General features: G+C 38.5%; 1 protein-coding gene across 3 annotated transcripts; it reads right to left on the bottom strand.

Annotated features, from left to right (window-relative positions):
- Positions 1–152: 152 nt before the first annotated feature.
- Positions 153–11,751, bottom strand: MAIP1 (matrix AAA peptidase interacting protein 1). Of its 3 annotated transcripts, none has more exons than XR_006342433.1 (5): positions 11,252–11,751; positions 6,260–6,331; positions 5,717–5,843; positions 4,090–4,191; positions 153–2,356 (listed from the first exon to the last, which is right to left on the bottom strand). XR_006342433.1 is itself a non-coding variant. In XM_043910456.1 (5 exons), exons 1-5 carry the CDS (start codon positions 11,699–11,701, stop codon positions 2,278–2,280), a joined length of 876 nt encoding a protein of 291 aa, XP_043766391.1. In that variant the 5' UTR covers positions 11,702–11,751; the 3' UTR covers positions 153–2,277. The 3 variants fall into 3 exon arrangements, 2 of the variants coding, with proteins under 2 accessions (XP_043766391.1, XP_043766393.1); XM_043910456.1 differs by having other exon boundaries at positions 4,090–4,237; XM_043910458.1 differs by lacking the exon at positions 153–2,356 and having other exon boundaries at positions 4,090–4,233.
- Between the last annotated feature and the right edge of the window lie 133 nt (positions 11,752–11,884).

An 11,884-nucleotide genomic window follows, 5' to 3' on the forward strand; every position in this document is an offset into this window, starting at 1 on the left:
GTAACTTTTAGCATGACTTCAGTCAGCTTTGAGAGTGTCCTTGCATTCTGGCCTAAGAATATGTTACAGGTTACTCTTGTTTTCAGTATAGAACTGGAATTGCCCCCAACGCCTGGCTCCTTTTATTGAGAAAACATACACAAAGACCATAGTTTGAGTATCAAGATTTTTTTTTTTTTAAGAAACAAAACATTACAGTCAAGTTCCACTCCCTTCCCTCCCAGATAGTTGCCACAATATATCATGCATTTAGTGCCTTATTAATCTCTTGCATTTTAGAAAAGTTTTACAATTCATGTATATTTTTACAAACAATAAATAGCACTGTATTTCATTAATTCTAAGTTAAACACTCCCCATCTATTTTTAAAACCACTGGAAATGTGTCTTACAACAGATAGTGTAACTGGTTGCGTTTTTCTTTTTCAGTAATATGTGCCTTTCTTAAACTTTTTATTTTGCATTGGGATATAGCTGATTAATAATGTGATTGTTTCAGGTGAATGGCAAAGGGACTCGGCCATACAAACACTTGTATCCATTCTCCCCCAAACTCCTCTCCCATCCAGGCTGCCAATTATGTGCCTAATTGATCTTATTTTCTGTTTCATCTAAGATTAGATAAAACAGATTAGCTGCTTTATCCTTTACAAAAATTTAATCATTTATTTTTCTGCAAATTACTCTTGCTAAATATTTTAGCAAGCTTTGTTTAGGTATAACTTGCATTAAAATATATAATAATTTACATATAGTAAGATGGACCCATTTTAAGTCCATAGTTTGATGAGTCATGATAGTTGTATAAAGCTAATTTTCCATTATTGAGTTATAAGCATTATATATATATTCCAAATACAGGCCCTTTGTTAGATAATATGTATTACAAATAGTTTTCCCCAACCTGTGACCTGACTTTCCATTTCCTTGCTACTGTGAACAGAAGTATTAATTTTAATTAATTTTTTCTTTCACAATTCACTAAGAAATCTTTCTCTATCCCAAGACAGTAATTTCTGTTTCTTTTCAGAATTTCTAGAGTACTAGCTTTTGTTAAATCTATGATCCATTTCACAATCTAAATTTTGTACTAAAATTATGTATTGTGTAAGGCAAAAGATGAGGTTATTTGCTACTTGAATATATAGTTATTCTATTTGTTAAGACTTTTCTCATTAAATAACCATGGCACCTTTGTCAGAATCAATTGTGCAATATGTATGGGTCCATTTTCGAACTCTATTCTGTCCACTGGCCCCTAACATTTCTTATAAAACAGGTTTTCTGGCAACAAATTCTATCATCTTTTCTTTGTCTGAAAATCTTTTCTCACCTTTTCTGAAGGATATATTTCCTGAACATGGAATTCTAAGTCAAAAGGTTTATGTTTTTCTTTCAAAGATACCATGCCAAGGCCTCTAACTTAGAGTTTGAGAAAAGAAATACAGTCACTCTCTGTCTGGAATGTGGTTGTTTTTTTCTTCTCCAGCTGCTTTTCTAATTTTCTCTCGTTTTCAACACTTTGATTATGATGTACTTTAGTTTTCTTTATGTGTGTCCCTGATGGTTGAATTTCTTGGATCTCTGGGTTTATAATTTTCATAATTAGGAAAACTTTCAGACATTATTTTTTACATTGTTTTTGTTTCCCTTATCCCATCTTCTAGGAGTCCAATACAAGTATGTTAGAAAGACTTGATGTTATTTCATAGGGGACTAAGGCACTGTTCTATTTTTTTTTTCTCTTTGTGCTTTAATAAGGTTCACTGATTTTTAGTTCTGCAGTGACCCATCTGCTGTAATTCCATCTATTCTTTCTCATCTAGCTAGTGAACAAAGAGGTAATCAAATAGCAGCAGTGACTTTTTAAAAATAAATCTTCCACATACTTGAATTATTGGTATAAGTGTATTAACCACAAATAAATATTTCAGGACTATGAATTTAGAAATGTGTATTTTTTCAATATCTTCTTTATTACCTGTAAAATTAGTTTGTGTATATATACATATACATGTAACATGAGAAATACACTAACATGACACCAGTGACGGGCTGCTGTAATTCTTTTTACTTTGACTTCTACAGAAAGTGACGAAAATCTGTGGAAAATGCTTTACTGTATCATGCTTATTTACTACAAGGAACATTTTATAATAATACAAAAGTAATCCACAAACTTGATTAAGTGAAGATCAATTGATCTGAAAATTTTTTCTCCCTTAGTCTTTCACAGTAATTGCCAAAAGTTCAATACGCTGATTTTTCCAAGAACAATTATTCTAATAACTTTGGGTGTTCAATCCGTGCAATGGTCCAGTCAGGCTTCACTCCTTGTGTAAACTCTCTCTGAAATCTAAGGAAAACATTATAAACAATGTGTATCCTGTATCAGTTCAAAAACTTCCTGGATCACTATGTAATTTTCAAGTATATAGTTGAGGCAGTTTTTAGCAAAAAGCTAACAGATAATGGTAAATAAAAATTAAAAATCAAAAGTTTGATCTACCAATTTGATCACAAAAAATATCCCCACAAAAATTCTCAACTGAGTATTTTTAACAGACAGATCTATATACACTCTATATCTGTCAGTCTGTGAAAGAAACGTGTTATTCTGCTAAGTACTAGCTATAATATATGCCTAATATGAGGAGAAAAAAACTGGACTATGGTGATAAAACAGCACTTCCATGGAAGTTGGCTATGTGATTAGATTTACTCATAGCTGGCACTAAGTTCATTCTTGAAAACAGCAGTCTTTATGAGCTGCATGTGATCTTAGTAGGGACTCTCAGAACAACCAAAGCTTAATGTTGATTATAGGGTTCTAGATGATGTCTTTAAAAAGAGACAATTCAGTAGATTGAAATTAAATAAGTACTTAAATATATAGAATATTTTGGGTAATTACAAATAAAGCAAAATTCCAAACAGGAAAAAGAAATGGAAAAAAAAGCACATTTCCTTCAAGAAGTGAAAAAATGAAGATATAATTCTCTTTACCTTAGTGAAACAGGATACATTTTCTTTCTTAGGTCATTTTGGGGTTTTGTTCATTGTTTTAAAGCAAATTTGTATAACTTTGATGACATAAAAGTATTCTCTTTTAAACAGATATTAAACTATATCTCCACTGACTTGCTTGAATTGTTCACTGTTCCAAATTTTATTTGCACAATAATACACCACAGTGTCTCTTTTAAATAGATTGCTAACCTCCTGTTAGACAGTATTTCCTTAAGGGCAGGAACCCTTCAATTCTGTGCCTGAACTCCCACCAGAGTACCTGGTAAAGAGGAGATGGTCAATAATTATCTAGTGAGTGGATGGTCCATGTGCCAATTACAGCATATTTATTTTCCAAAGATGGTCATAACTACATTTCACATGCTCTTCTGCAATGTGACCTTGCTGCTGCCCCATGAAGAGGTGGAGTATCTCCATGTCCTTCACTGTGCAGACCCTGTGACTGTTTGGACCAGCAAACCATGGCAGAAGTGATGCTGTTCCAACCCTGGGCATAGCCCTTTACTGGAGGGCTATGTCTAGCATCTTCTGTCTTTTGGAAGCCAACCACCATGTAGAATACATAACTATCTTAACACCTCCACAAGCCCAAGCCATGAAGAGAGGCCTTGGAGGATGAGACATTATGTGGAGAAGCCAAGGAGCATCCTGGTGCTGCCCTGTGGACGAGGAAACCCACTGTGGAAATGAATCTCTGGCTCCTGCCGCCCCAGCTGACGCCAGGGAGAGCAGAGAAAACCCCACAGCTGAGCCTTTCCAAAATTCCAGAGCAGCAGAAAAGCAGGCAAAATGAATGGCTGTTTGCTGTCACTGACTTGGAATGGTTTGTAATGTAGCGATAGACAGCTGAAACACTGTTTAATTAGGTTCAGCAACATGACCTCTTCCTAATTTCTGAACACTGCTGTTTTGTGGCCAGTGCGTCTTTATGACTATGTTTCGTCACAGATACTTGTCAAATTTCAATTTGTTCTTCTGAAAGCTCCCTTTAGTTTTCATATCTTCATACTACCTTCCATTTTCTAAAGAAAGGAAACGAGGAAATGTGATCAGACTTACTCATAGCTTGCACTAAGAAGCTGTTTGGTTTCCACGTTCTGATCCCCCAACTTAACCTGGAACACACGGGCTCCACTTATGGCCTCACTGGGGATGTTGGCACTGGTTAGATACCAAAAGCACACCAGGATGTTAACAAACTTCCTTCCTTAGAGAAAAAACACACACACACACAGACACAGATCACAGTGATCTATCAGCCTTATATCCAAAACGAAATCAGCAACTGGCAGTAATTACACAGTCGGTACAGATCAAACTTTGTGCTCATTCTAACTTAAGGTACCCGTATTGACACCTTCTATTTTTAGAAAATTCTCTTGGGGTTTACCAGTATTTGCCTTCCTCTCTGCAACACAATACAAGAGCTACTATTTGCTGAGCAGGCACTTATTTCCCAAGCGTACTATGTGGATTCTTTCCCATTTGTGGGATTTTCTAAAATTATGGTAACAGGTATCTATTGTCAAGCCAAAAAAGAGTAGGGGGAAAAACATTGTTTTGGTGCTAAGTTATTAACTTATCCCCAACTGCCAGAAAGAAAAAACACTTCTCTTCTACTCTAATTCACTTTACTACGCCCAGTGATTATGCAAAAACCAGGCAGTGACCATGCGGCTAAGATGCAATTTGAAATATTAGGGAGAAGAAAATATTTATCATTAAAAGTACCTTTCTGAATGTTTCAAATTAACATGCATGTGAAAATATTTTCACTATTAAAGAGTCCTCAATCAGAACTGCCTTGCCAAGTGTGTGAGCAAAGGCAAGATTTCCTATGTGCCTAGCACATAGTACATACGTGTATATTTGTAGAGGGAATAAGTAAGTCACTGAGTTTTCAGGAATGCTCTTGGGAAAATAGGACAAGGAAAAGAACAAGATAAACGCCAAAGTTCCTCTCAATTATTTTCATCGTCTCCAAATAAATCCAATTGGGAGTTCTGAGTTAATGTTACTCTTAAGACAGTGTTTAGCTAACAGTATTTACTTTTTCTTTTACTTTTTACTCCTACTTAACATACAGCTGGACACTTAAAATAGTCAATTGTTTCCTTTAAGTTAGGAAATCTGAAGCACAAATATTTTCATTTTGACATAGGAGCAGCCTGTCTTGGACAATTTTCATTAACTTAAGTGACAATGTTCTCTTCTATGAATTAGACGGCATTAGGGAAAAGTTCTTTTTTTTGATTAATCTTTTTATTCTGTAATGGGGTATAGCTGATTAACAGACAATGTTGTGACAGTTTCCCGTGAACAGCAAAGGGGCTCACCCACACTACACAGGTATCCATTCTCCCCACACCCCGTCCCAACCAGTCTGCCGCACACCACAGAGGGGAGTTCCAGGCGCTACACAGGAGGGCCTTGTTGGTTATCCCACTTTAAAAACAGCAGTGTGTACATGACCATCCCAAACTTCTAGAGAGAAAGGCATTCAGAACTATTACCATAACCCAAGTCTTCCAGAGCCAGGTCTTTAAAGAATGAATAAATTATTTTCTCTGCAATTCTATAAATATCCACTTATACCAACAAAATGCTACTATTCCAGGATCTTTCACTAATTGAGCTTATCTGGACAACTGTGGGCCATTTAAAGTTGCCTATGCTCCAGGATTACCTTTCTCATCATAGTAAATGGAGATGTCTCCTGTTGATGTGTACACAATTTCATCTATGTCAGCAGCAAGGGCATTTTTATGGTTGTCAGGTAGTGAAGTAACCTTTTCTTTCAATACACGTAGAGTCTAAGTATGGAAAAAAGCAAACCAGAGTTCACTTGTTGAACTGTCAAAAGCTTTTCAAAAAGTAGAGTGAATTCTTCATGGAGTGTATTTTGTAAAACTATTTTTAATTTTACAGCCATATGTATTCACTTTCAAAAGCAAGGCTGAGAGGCATCTGATTCTTCAGTTAGAGAATTCCTAATAGAACATTCTATGTAAGAGTTGAAAGACATCATACTCACTTATGCCTTAAGTAGCAAGTCATTCTATGCTCTTTAAGACCCCTAGTACTCCAAAGGCAAAATAGAGGGACTCTACTTTGGGTGACGGAATACATGTTATTTTAAGCATAATTAAGGACAATGCATATAATTCTAATGAAAGAAAATAATACATGTTAATATTTATTTATAAAGGAAAATTAAAGTATACATTACCTCTTTGGCCACAAGTTCTTCCAATAGATCAAACTTACACTGTGACAGCAATTTGGACACATGAGCAAAAGCCTTAAAAAAAAAAAAGAAAAGAAAAGTGGGGGAAGGGTGGTGATTATTATTTTAAGATACTATGCGAAATACCATACAATGTACAATGCTCATACTTCAGTGGCTAAGTATAACAAAGACTATTTTATGATAAAGGCAATAAACATTGTCAACATTAAGATATCGATGGTTAGGCATGACTCCTTCAAAGTTGGTTGACTTTTTTAACGGCCTTTCCACATGCACAGTAGTAAGTGGGCAGATTCCAAATGATGTGTCCACTCCAAGGACCTGAGAAGAGATAGTGTGTGGTGTACATACTAGGTTCTCAATAAAAAAAAACTTCTATATAGTCCCTTTTAAAATAACGATGAAGTAAGTAATCAGCCATCCTGACTGTCATATGACCCTCCTCTAAATCTTGAATACATAGCAGTGCAACCTAAATGGTACTGGGAGTCTGGAGATCTGGGCTGCAGCTGAACCTCACTAAGATAGATAGGGAAACTGAAAGTGTTAGCTGCTCAGTCCTGTCCAACCCTTTGATATTTCATGGACTGTAGGCTGCCAGGCTCCTCTTTCTGTAGAATTCTCCAGGCAAGAATACTGGAGTGGACTGCCATTCCTTTCTCCAGGGGATCTTCCTGACTCAGGGATTGAATTCAGGTCTTCCGCACTGCAGGCAGATTCTCTACAGTCTGAGCTAACTCTTCAGACAGGTCTAAGACAGATATGGCATTGGTAAAGTGGGAGGAAAGAGAATGAGATTGCACAGTCTAATGCAGTAGACCTCAACTTTAAAGTACAAGATCCCACTTTAAAGTGCGAGACAGTCAACTGCAATCCCCCACACTACTAGCAATGAGGAATGGAGCTGTGCATTAAGACTACTTGTTTTCAACGAGCTTCCTGTCTACTTGAGGAGAGCGTCGAGAAAATGGACAAATCCAAGAATTATGACAGGAATAAGAACAGGATGATTTTGGAAGAATACAGGTGAGAACTTACACTATCTGGGCGGACAATAAGGGGGCTTCCTAAAGGAAGAACCATCTAAGAAATTTGAAGAACTAGCAAGAGAAAGAGGATGCAAAGGTGTGTCAGCTAGACAACTCTCATAACTGTTATGGGCTGAATTGGGTTTTCCAAATTCATACATTGAAGCCCTAACTCCCAGTACCTCAGAAGGTAGCTATATTTGGAGACAGGATTTTTAAAGAGGTGATGACGTCAAATGAGGGTGGGCCCTAGTCCAATTTGACTGGTGTGCTTACAAGAGGAAATGTGGACACACACAGAGATACCAGGACACATGAACACAGGGGGAAAAAACAGGGGAGGACACAGAAAGAAAATGGTCATCTACAAGCAAAGGACAGAGGCCACAGAAGAAACCAAACTTACCAACACCTTGTTCTAGGACTTTCAGCTTCCAGAAATGCAACAAAATAAGGTTTTATGGTTTAAGCAACCCAGACTGAGATATTTTGTTATGGCAGGAAGCAACAGTTAGAACTGGACATGGAACAACAGACTGGTTCCAAATAGTAAAAGGAGTACGTCAAGGCTGTATATTGTCATCCTGCTTATTTAACTTACATTCAGGGTACATCATGAGAAACGCTGGGCTGGAAGAAGCACAAGCTGGAATCAAGATTGCCAGGAGAAATACCAATAACATCAGATATGCAGATGACACCACCGTTATGGCAGAAAGGGAAGAACTAAAGAGCCTCCTGATGAAAGTGAAAGAGGAGAGTGGAAAAGTTGGCTTAAAATTCAACATTCAGAAAACTAAGATCATGGCGTCTGATCCCATCACTTTCTGGCAAATAGTTGGGGAAACAGTGACAGACTTTATTTTGGGGGCTCCAAAATCACTGCAGATGGTGATTGCAGCCATGAAATTAAAGGATGCTTGCTTCTCAAAAGAAAGTTATGACCAACCAGCATATTAAACCAACCAGCATATTAAAAAGCAGAGACATTACTTTGCCAACAAAGGTCCATCTAGTCAAGGCTATGGTTTTTCCAATAGTCATGTATGGATATGAGAGTTGGACTATAAAGTAAGCTGAGCACCAAAGAATTAATGCTTTTGAACTGTGGTGTTGGAGAAGACTCTTGAGAGTCCCTTGGACTGCAAGGAGATCCAACCAGTCCATCCTAAAGGAGATCAGTCCTGAATACTCATTAGAAGGACTGATGCTGAAGCTGAAACTCCAATACTTAGGCCACCTGATGCGAAGAACTGACTCATCTGAAAAGACCTTGATGCTGGAAAAGACTGAAGGCAGGAGGACAAGGGGATGACAGAGGATAAGATGATTGGGTGGCATCACCGACTCAATGAACATGAGTTTGAATAAACTCTGGGAGTTGGTGATGGACAGGGAGGCCTGGCGTGCTGCAGTACATGGGGTCACAAAGAGTCGGACACAACTGAGCAACTGAACTGAACTGAACAATAATGGAATTGAATTTTGAGAAAAAGCACACTTCCAAATGGACTCAAGGATCCCTTGCAAACATTCTAGATGCTCTCAGGGTTCAGAAACAACCTATGTATTTTAGTAAGCCTTTGTGTGTGGAAGACGGGTGAAATTTGGTAAGAAGTAACAGATATCACAATCATGCTGAAATCCAACTATGATACTCTAGTTTCTGTGGCCAATGATCAAACCTGAGCAAATTATCCTGTAAGGTAATAACGTCCCAATAGGAGGCTGCCCTGATAAGGCTTTGATGATATAAGACTTCCTAACCTAAGCAAGGGGCTTCCTTGGTGGCTTAGTGGTAAAGAATCTGCCTGTAATGCAGGAGCCACAAGAGGTGGTTTGATCCCTGGGTTGGGAAGACTACCGGAGCAGGGCATGGCAACCCACTCCAATAATCCTGCCTGGAGATCCCCATGGACAGAGAAGCCTGGTGAGTTATAGTTCATAGGGTCACAAAGAGTTGCACACGACTGAAGTGACTTAGCACGCACATACGCAACCTAAACAGGCTTCTGGGAAATAGCTTTTTGTTTCATAGAAAAGGCCAAAATATGTAAAGATACTGGAAAACAAACAGTAAATGGTTAATGTGGTTTGATGGCAGTAACAGCGATAATATCATATGTACTTATCAATGGAAGTAAAGTTTGTGGCACAAATAAAGCTGTTTAAGGATTGTGTATCATTGGACCACCTATTCCTCTGGCTCACATGATGAATAAAAGCTTGCCTAGATTGGTTTAAAATAAGCTACAGGCTACATTGTATAACACAGGGAATATAGCCAGTATTTTGTAACTATAAATGGAGTATAATCTTTAAAAATTATGAATCACTACATTGTATATCTGTAACACTGTATACCTGTAACAATATTACAATTATACTTTGAGAGAAAAATTTTAAATTATAAAAATTTTTTAAAAAGCTTGCCTAGATTATACTTAACCATGTCAATTTCTAGTAACTCTAGAGAACCAAGAATGCTTGTAGAGTGGGTCACAGAACAATGTACCTCAGCAGTTGCTAGCTATGCATCCTTGAGTTAATCATCTGACCTTTTTAGACTTGATTTTTATCATCTGTAAAAGATAATTAGACTAGAATAACGAGCATGAAGGTGTCTTTCATGTTCCATGACTGAAAAAGAAAAATGTTAATGAACATGATCTAACTGACAGCTTGATATTCACATCCCAAGATAATATTCTATAGTTGGGAAGTTAAAGGCCAAGTTGAGCTCAAGAGAGTAGATAATCTAGCCAATGTTTATGCACCAGATTATTCCCAAGCCCTAGAATTACATCTATGCAAAAGAAGGAAGAGTTGCCTTATGAGATCTAGGTAGGAAGACTTTTCAGCCATGTCCTTTTAAACTGTAGGTGTTGAAAAACTGGTTTGCTTGATCTGAAAGGTTATGTTAAGCAACCACTGGTTTAATGGAATCACTAAATATTTGCCATGGATGACCTAATATTCTTTTTGGAAATCAGAATGGCTAAATGCACAAAAATTGATTTAGATGAGGCAAAACTGCATACAGACTGTCTGATGAATGGGTGCAAATACTACTTAATAGCAAGGATGAGGACTAAAATAGCTCACAGCTGGAGGACCTTTAGGATAAAGAGTGACTAAAAAGTGTTCCATGCTCCTTTGTGGTCAAAGGAAGTAGGGACTTAGATTTGATTCCTATCCTGTCCATGGGGGGATGACTTCCATTCCTTATTGATGCATAAATGAGCAGGAGGTTGACAAGCTCACAAGTCATCTGCAGGAATCCTGAAGGACAGTAGTATCAAGCTCATTTACCTCTACACAAAGAAAAATTTTGAGAACTGACAGCAACTAAGGTTTATCCCTTATAATACTATTAACTATGCTTGCTCTTTGCTTTTAAATTTTTTGTAAAAACACAGGTTAGTCAAGAATTGACTCAGGGAAGCAAAAAGCACGAGTTAATATTGACACTGATTATATTAACATTTAATTTATAATTGACAGATCACATAAGTAAGTATAAATGGCTGTGTTTATAGAAATAAACTGAAAAAAACCAGAAGTAAATATATCAATGCCAGCATATAATCAGTATCGTCTTTTTCATTCTGCAGAAAAATCACATTTCAGAAGAAATAAAGCCTTTTAAGTGTCAGAAATAGGCTTTGAATCCATTTCTATCTGATTCAAAACCTGCAGACGGCAGAAAAAGTAGTTAAGGGACTTCAAATTGGTCTCTCAATCAATACCCTATTCCTCGGAGACCGTGCAAACAAGTAGAAGCTTAGTTTACAGCAAGTGGCCGGAGGGCCTTGTATTTGGGTCACTACCCACATTTGATCATTTGAGACCCAGTGGAAACCTCACCGCTAAACACTTCTGCGTATCTTAACTGCTGAATTCATGAGAGGTGGATAGGTTATTCCTAGAGAAATAAACCAACCTGCTTCGCTCCTTCTGAGAACTCTGTGATGCTGAACTCTTGGTCGAAATAGGCCCAGATAAGGAAGGAGTAAATTCGAGTCCGAACCCAGTTGATGGGGTTGGAGAACCCTAGAATGATCATTTTGGTTTTCTGACGCTGCTGGGGCTGCTCCTCGGTGCTGTAGGTTCGCCGGGGGTAGGAAGGGAAAGTGGGGAGGGTTGCGGCGACTTCCAGGGGGCTGAGCACGGGACGCTGAGGACCCCGAGCAGACAGGGCCAAGGCCGCGGAGGCCCAAGAGACTCGAGGAAATGGGGCTGCTCCCGAGCAGAGGCGGCGGCGGCAGAAGCAGCAAAGTCCAGACGATGGGGGCTTCACCTCGGCCGAACCGGGAGTCCGGAGGCGGGCGGCCCAGGCCGGTAGAGGCCGAGAAAGTAGCAAGCGGGGTAAAAGACAGACGGCCAGCGCCATTTTTGTGACCTTTCACCCCTGTGCTTGCCTGTGCATCATGGAAAGAAAGTCGGTGTGAAACCACCTCAGCGAGGTTCGGAGAAAGACTGAAGAGTCGAGCTGGCCTGTTACTGCCACCTCTGGTGAATTCGCCCCTTCTCTGCTCTCCATCATACGCCTGTCGGCCCCGAGCCCCGCACTCGG

This window comes from Cervus elaphus, chromosome 8, assembly GCF_910594005.1.
Source record: "Cervus elaphus chromosome 8, mCerEla1.1, whole genome shotgun sequence".
Classification (NCBI taxonomy): domain Eukaryota; kingdom Metazoa; phylum Chordata; class Mammalia; order Artiodactyla; family Cervidae; genus Cervus; species Cervus elaphus.

Excerpts from the sequence above, each read along its gene's own strand:
- MAIP1 (XM_043910456.1), bottom strand. The coding sequence starts at position 11,701 with ATGGCGCTGGCCGTCTGTCTTTTACCCCGCTTGCTACTTTCTCGGCCT. Across the intron at positions 5,844-6,259 it reads AAGAACTTGTGGCCAAAGAG|ACTCTACGTGTATTGAAAGA; the intron begins GTAATGTATACT and ends TTCCATACTTAG. Across the intron at positions 2,357-4,089 it reads CTTCTTAGTGCAAGCTATGA|ATTTCAGAGAGAGTTTACAC; the intron begins GTAAGTCTGATC and ends TGTTTTCCTTAG.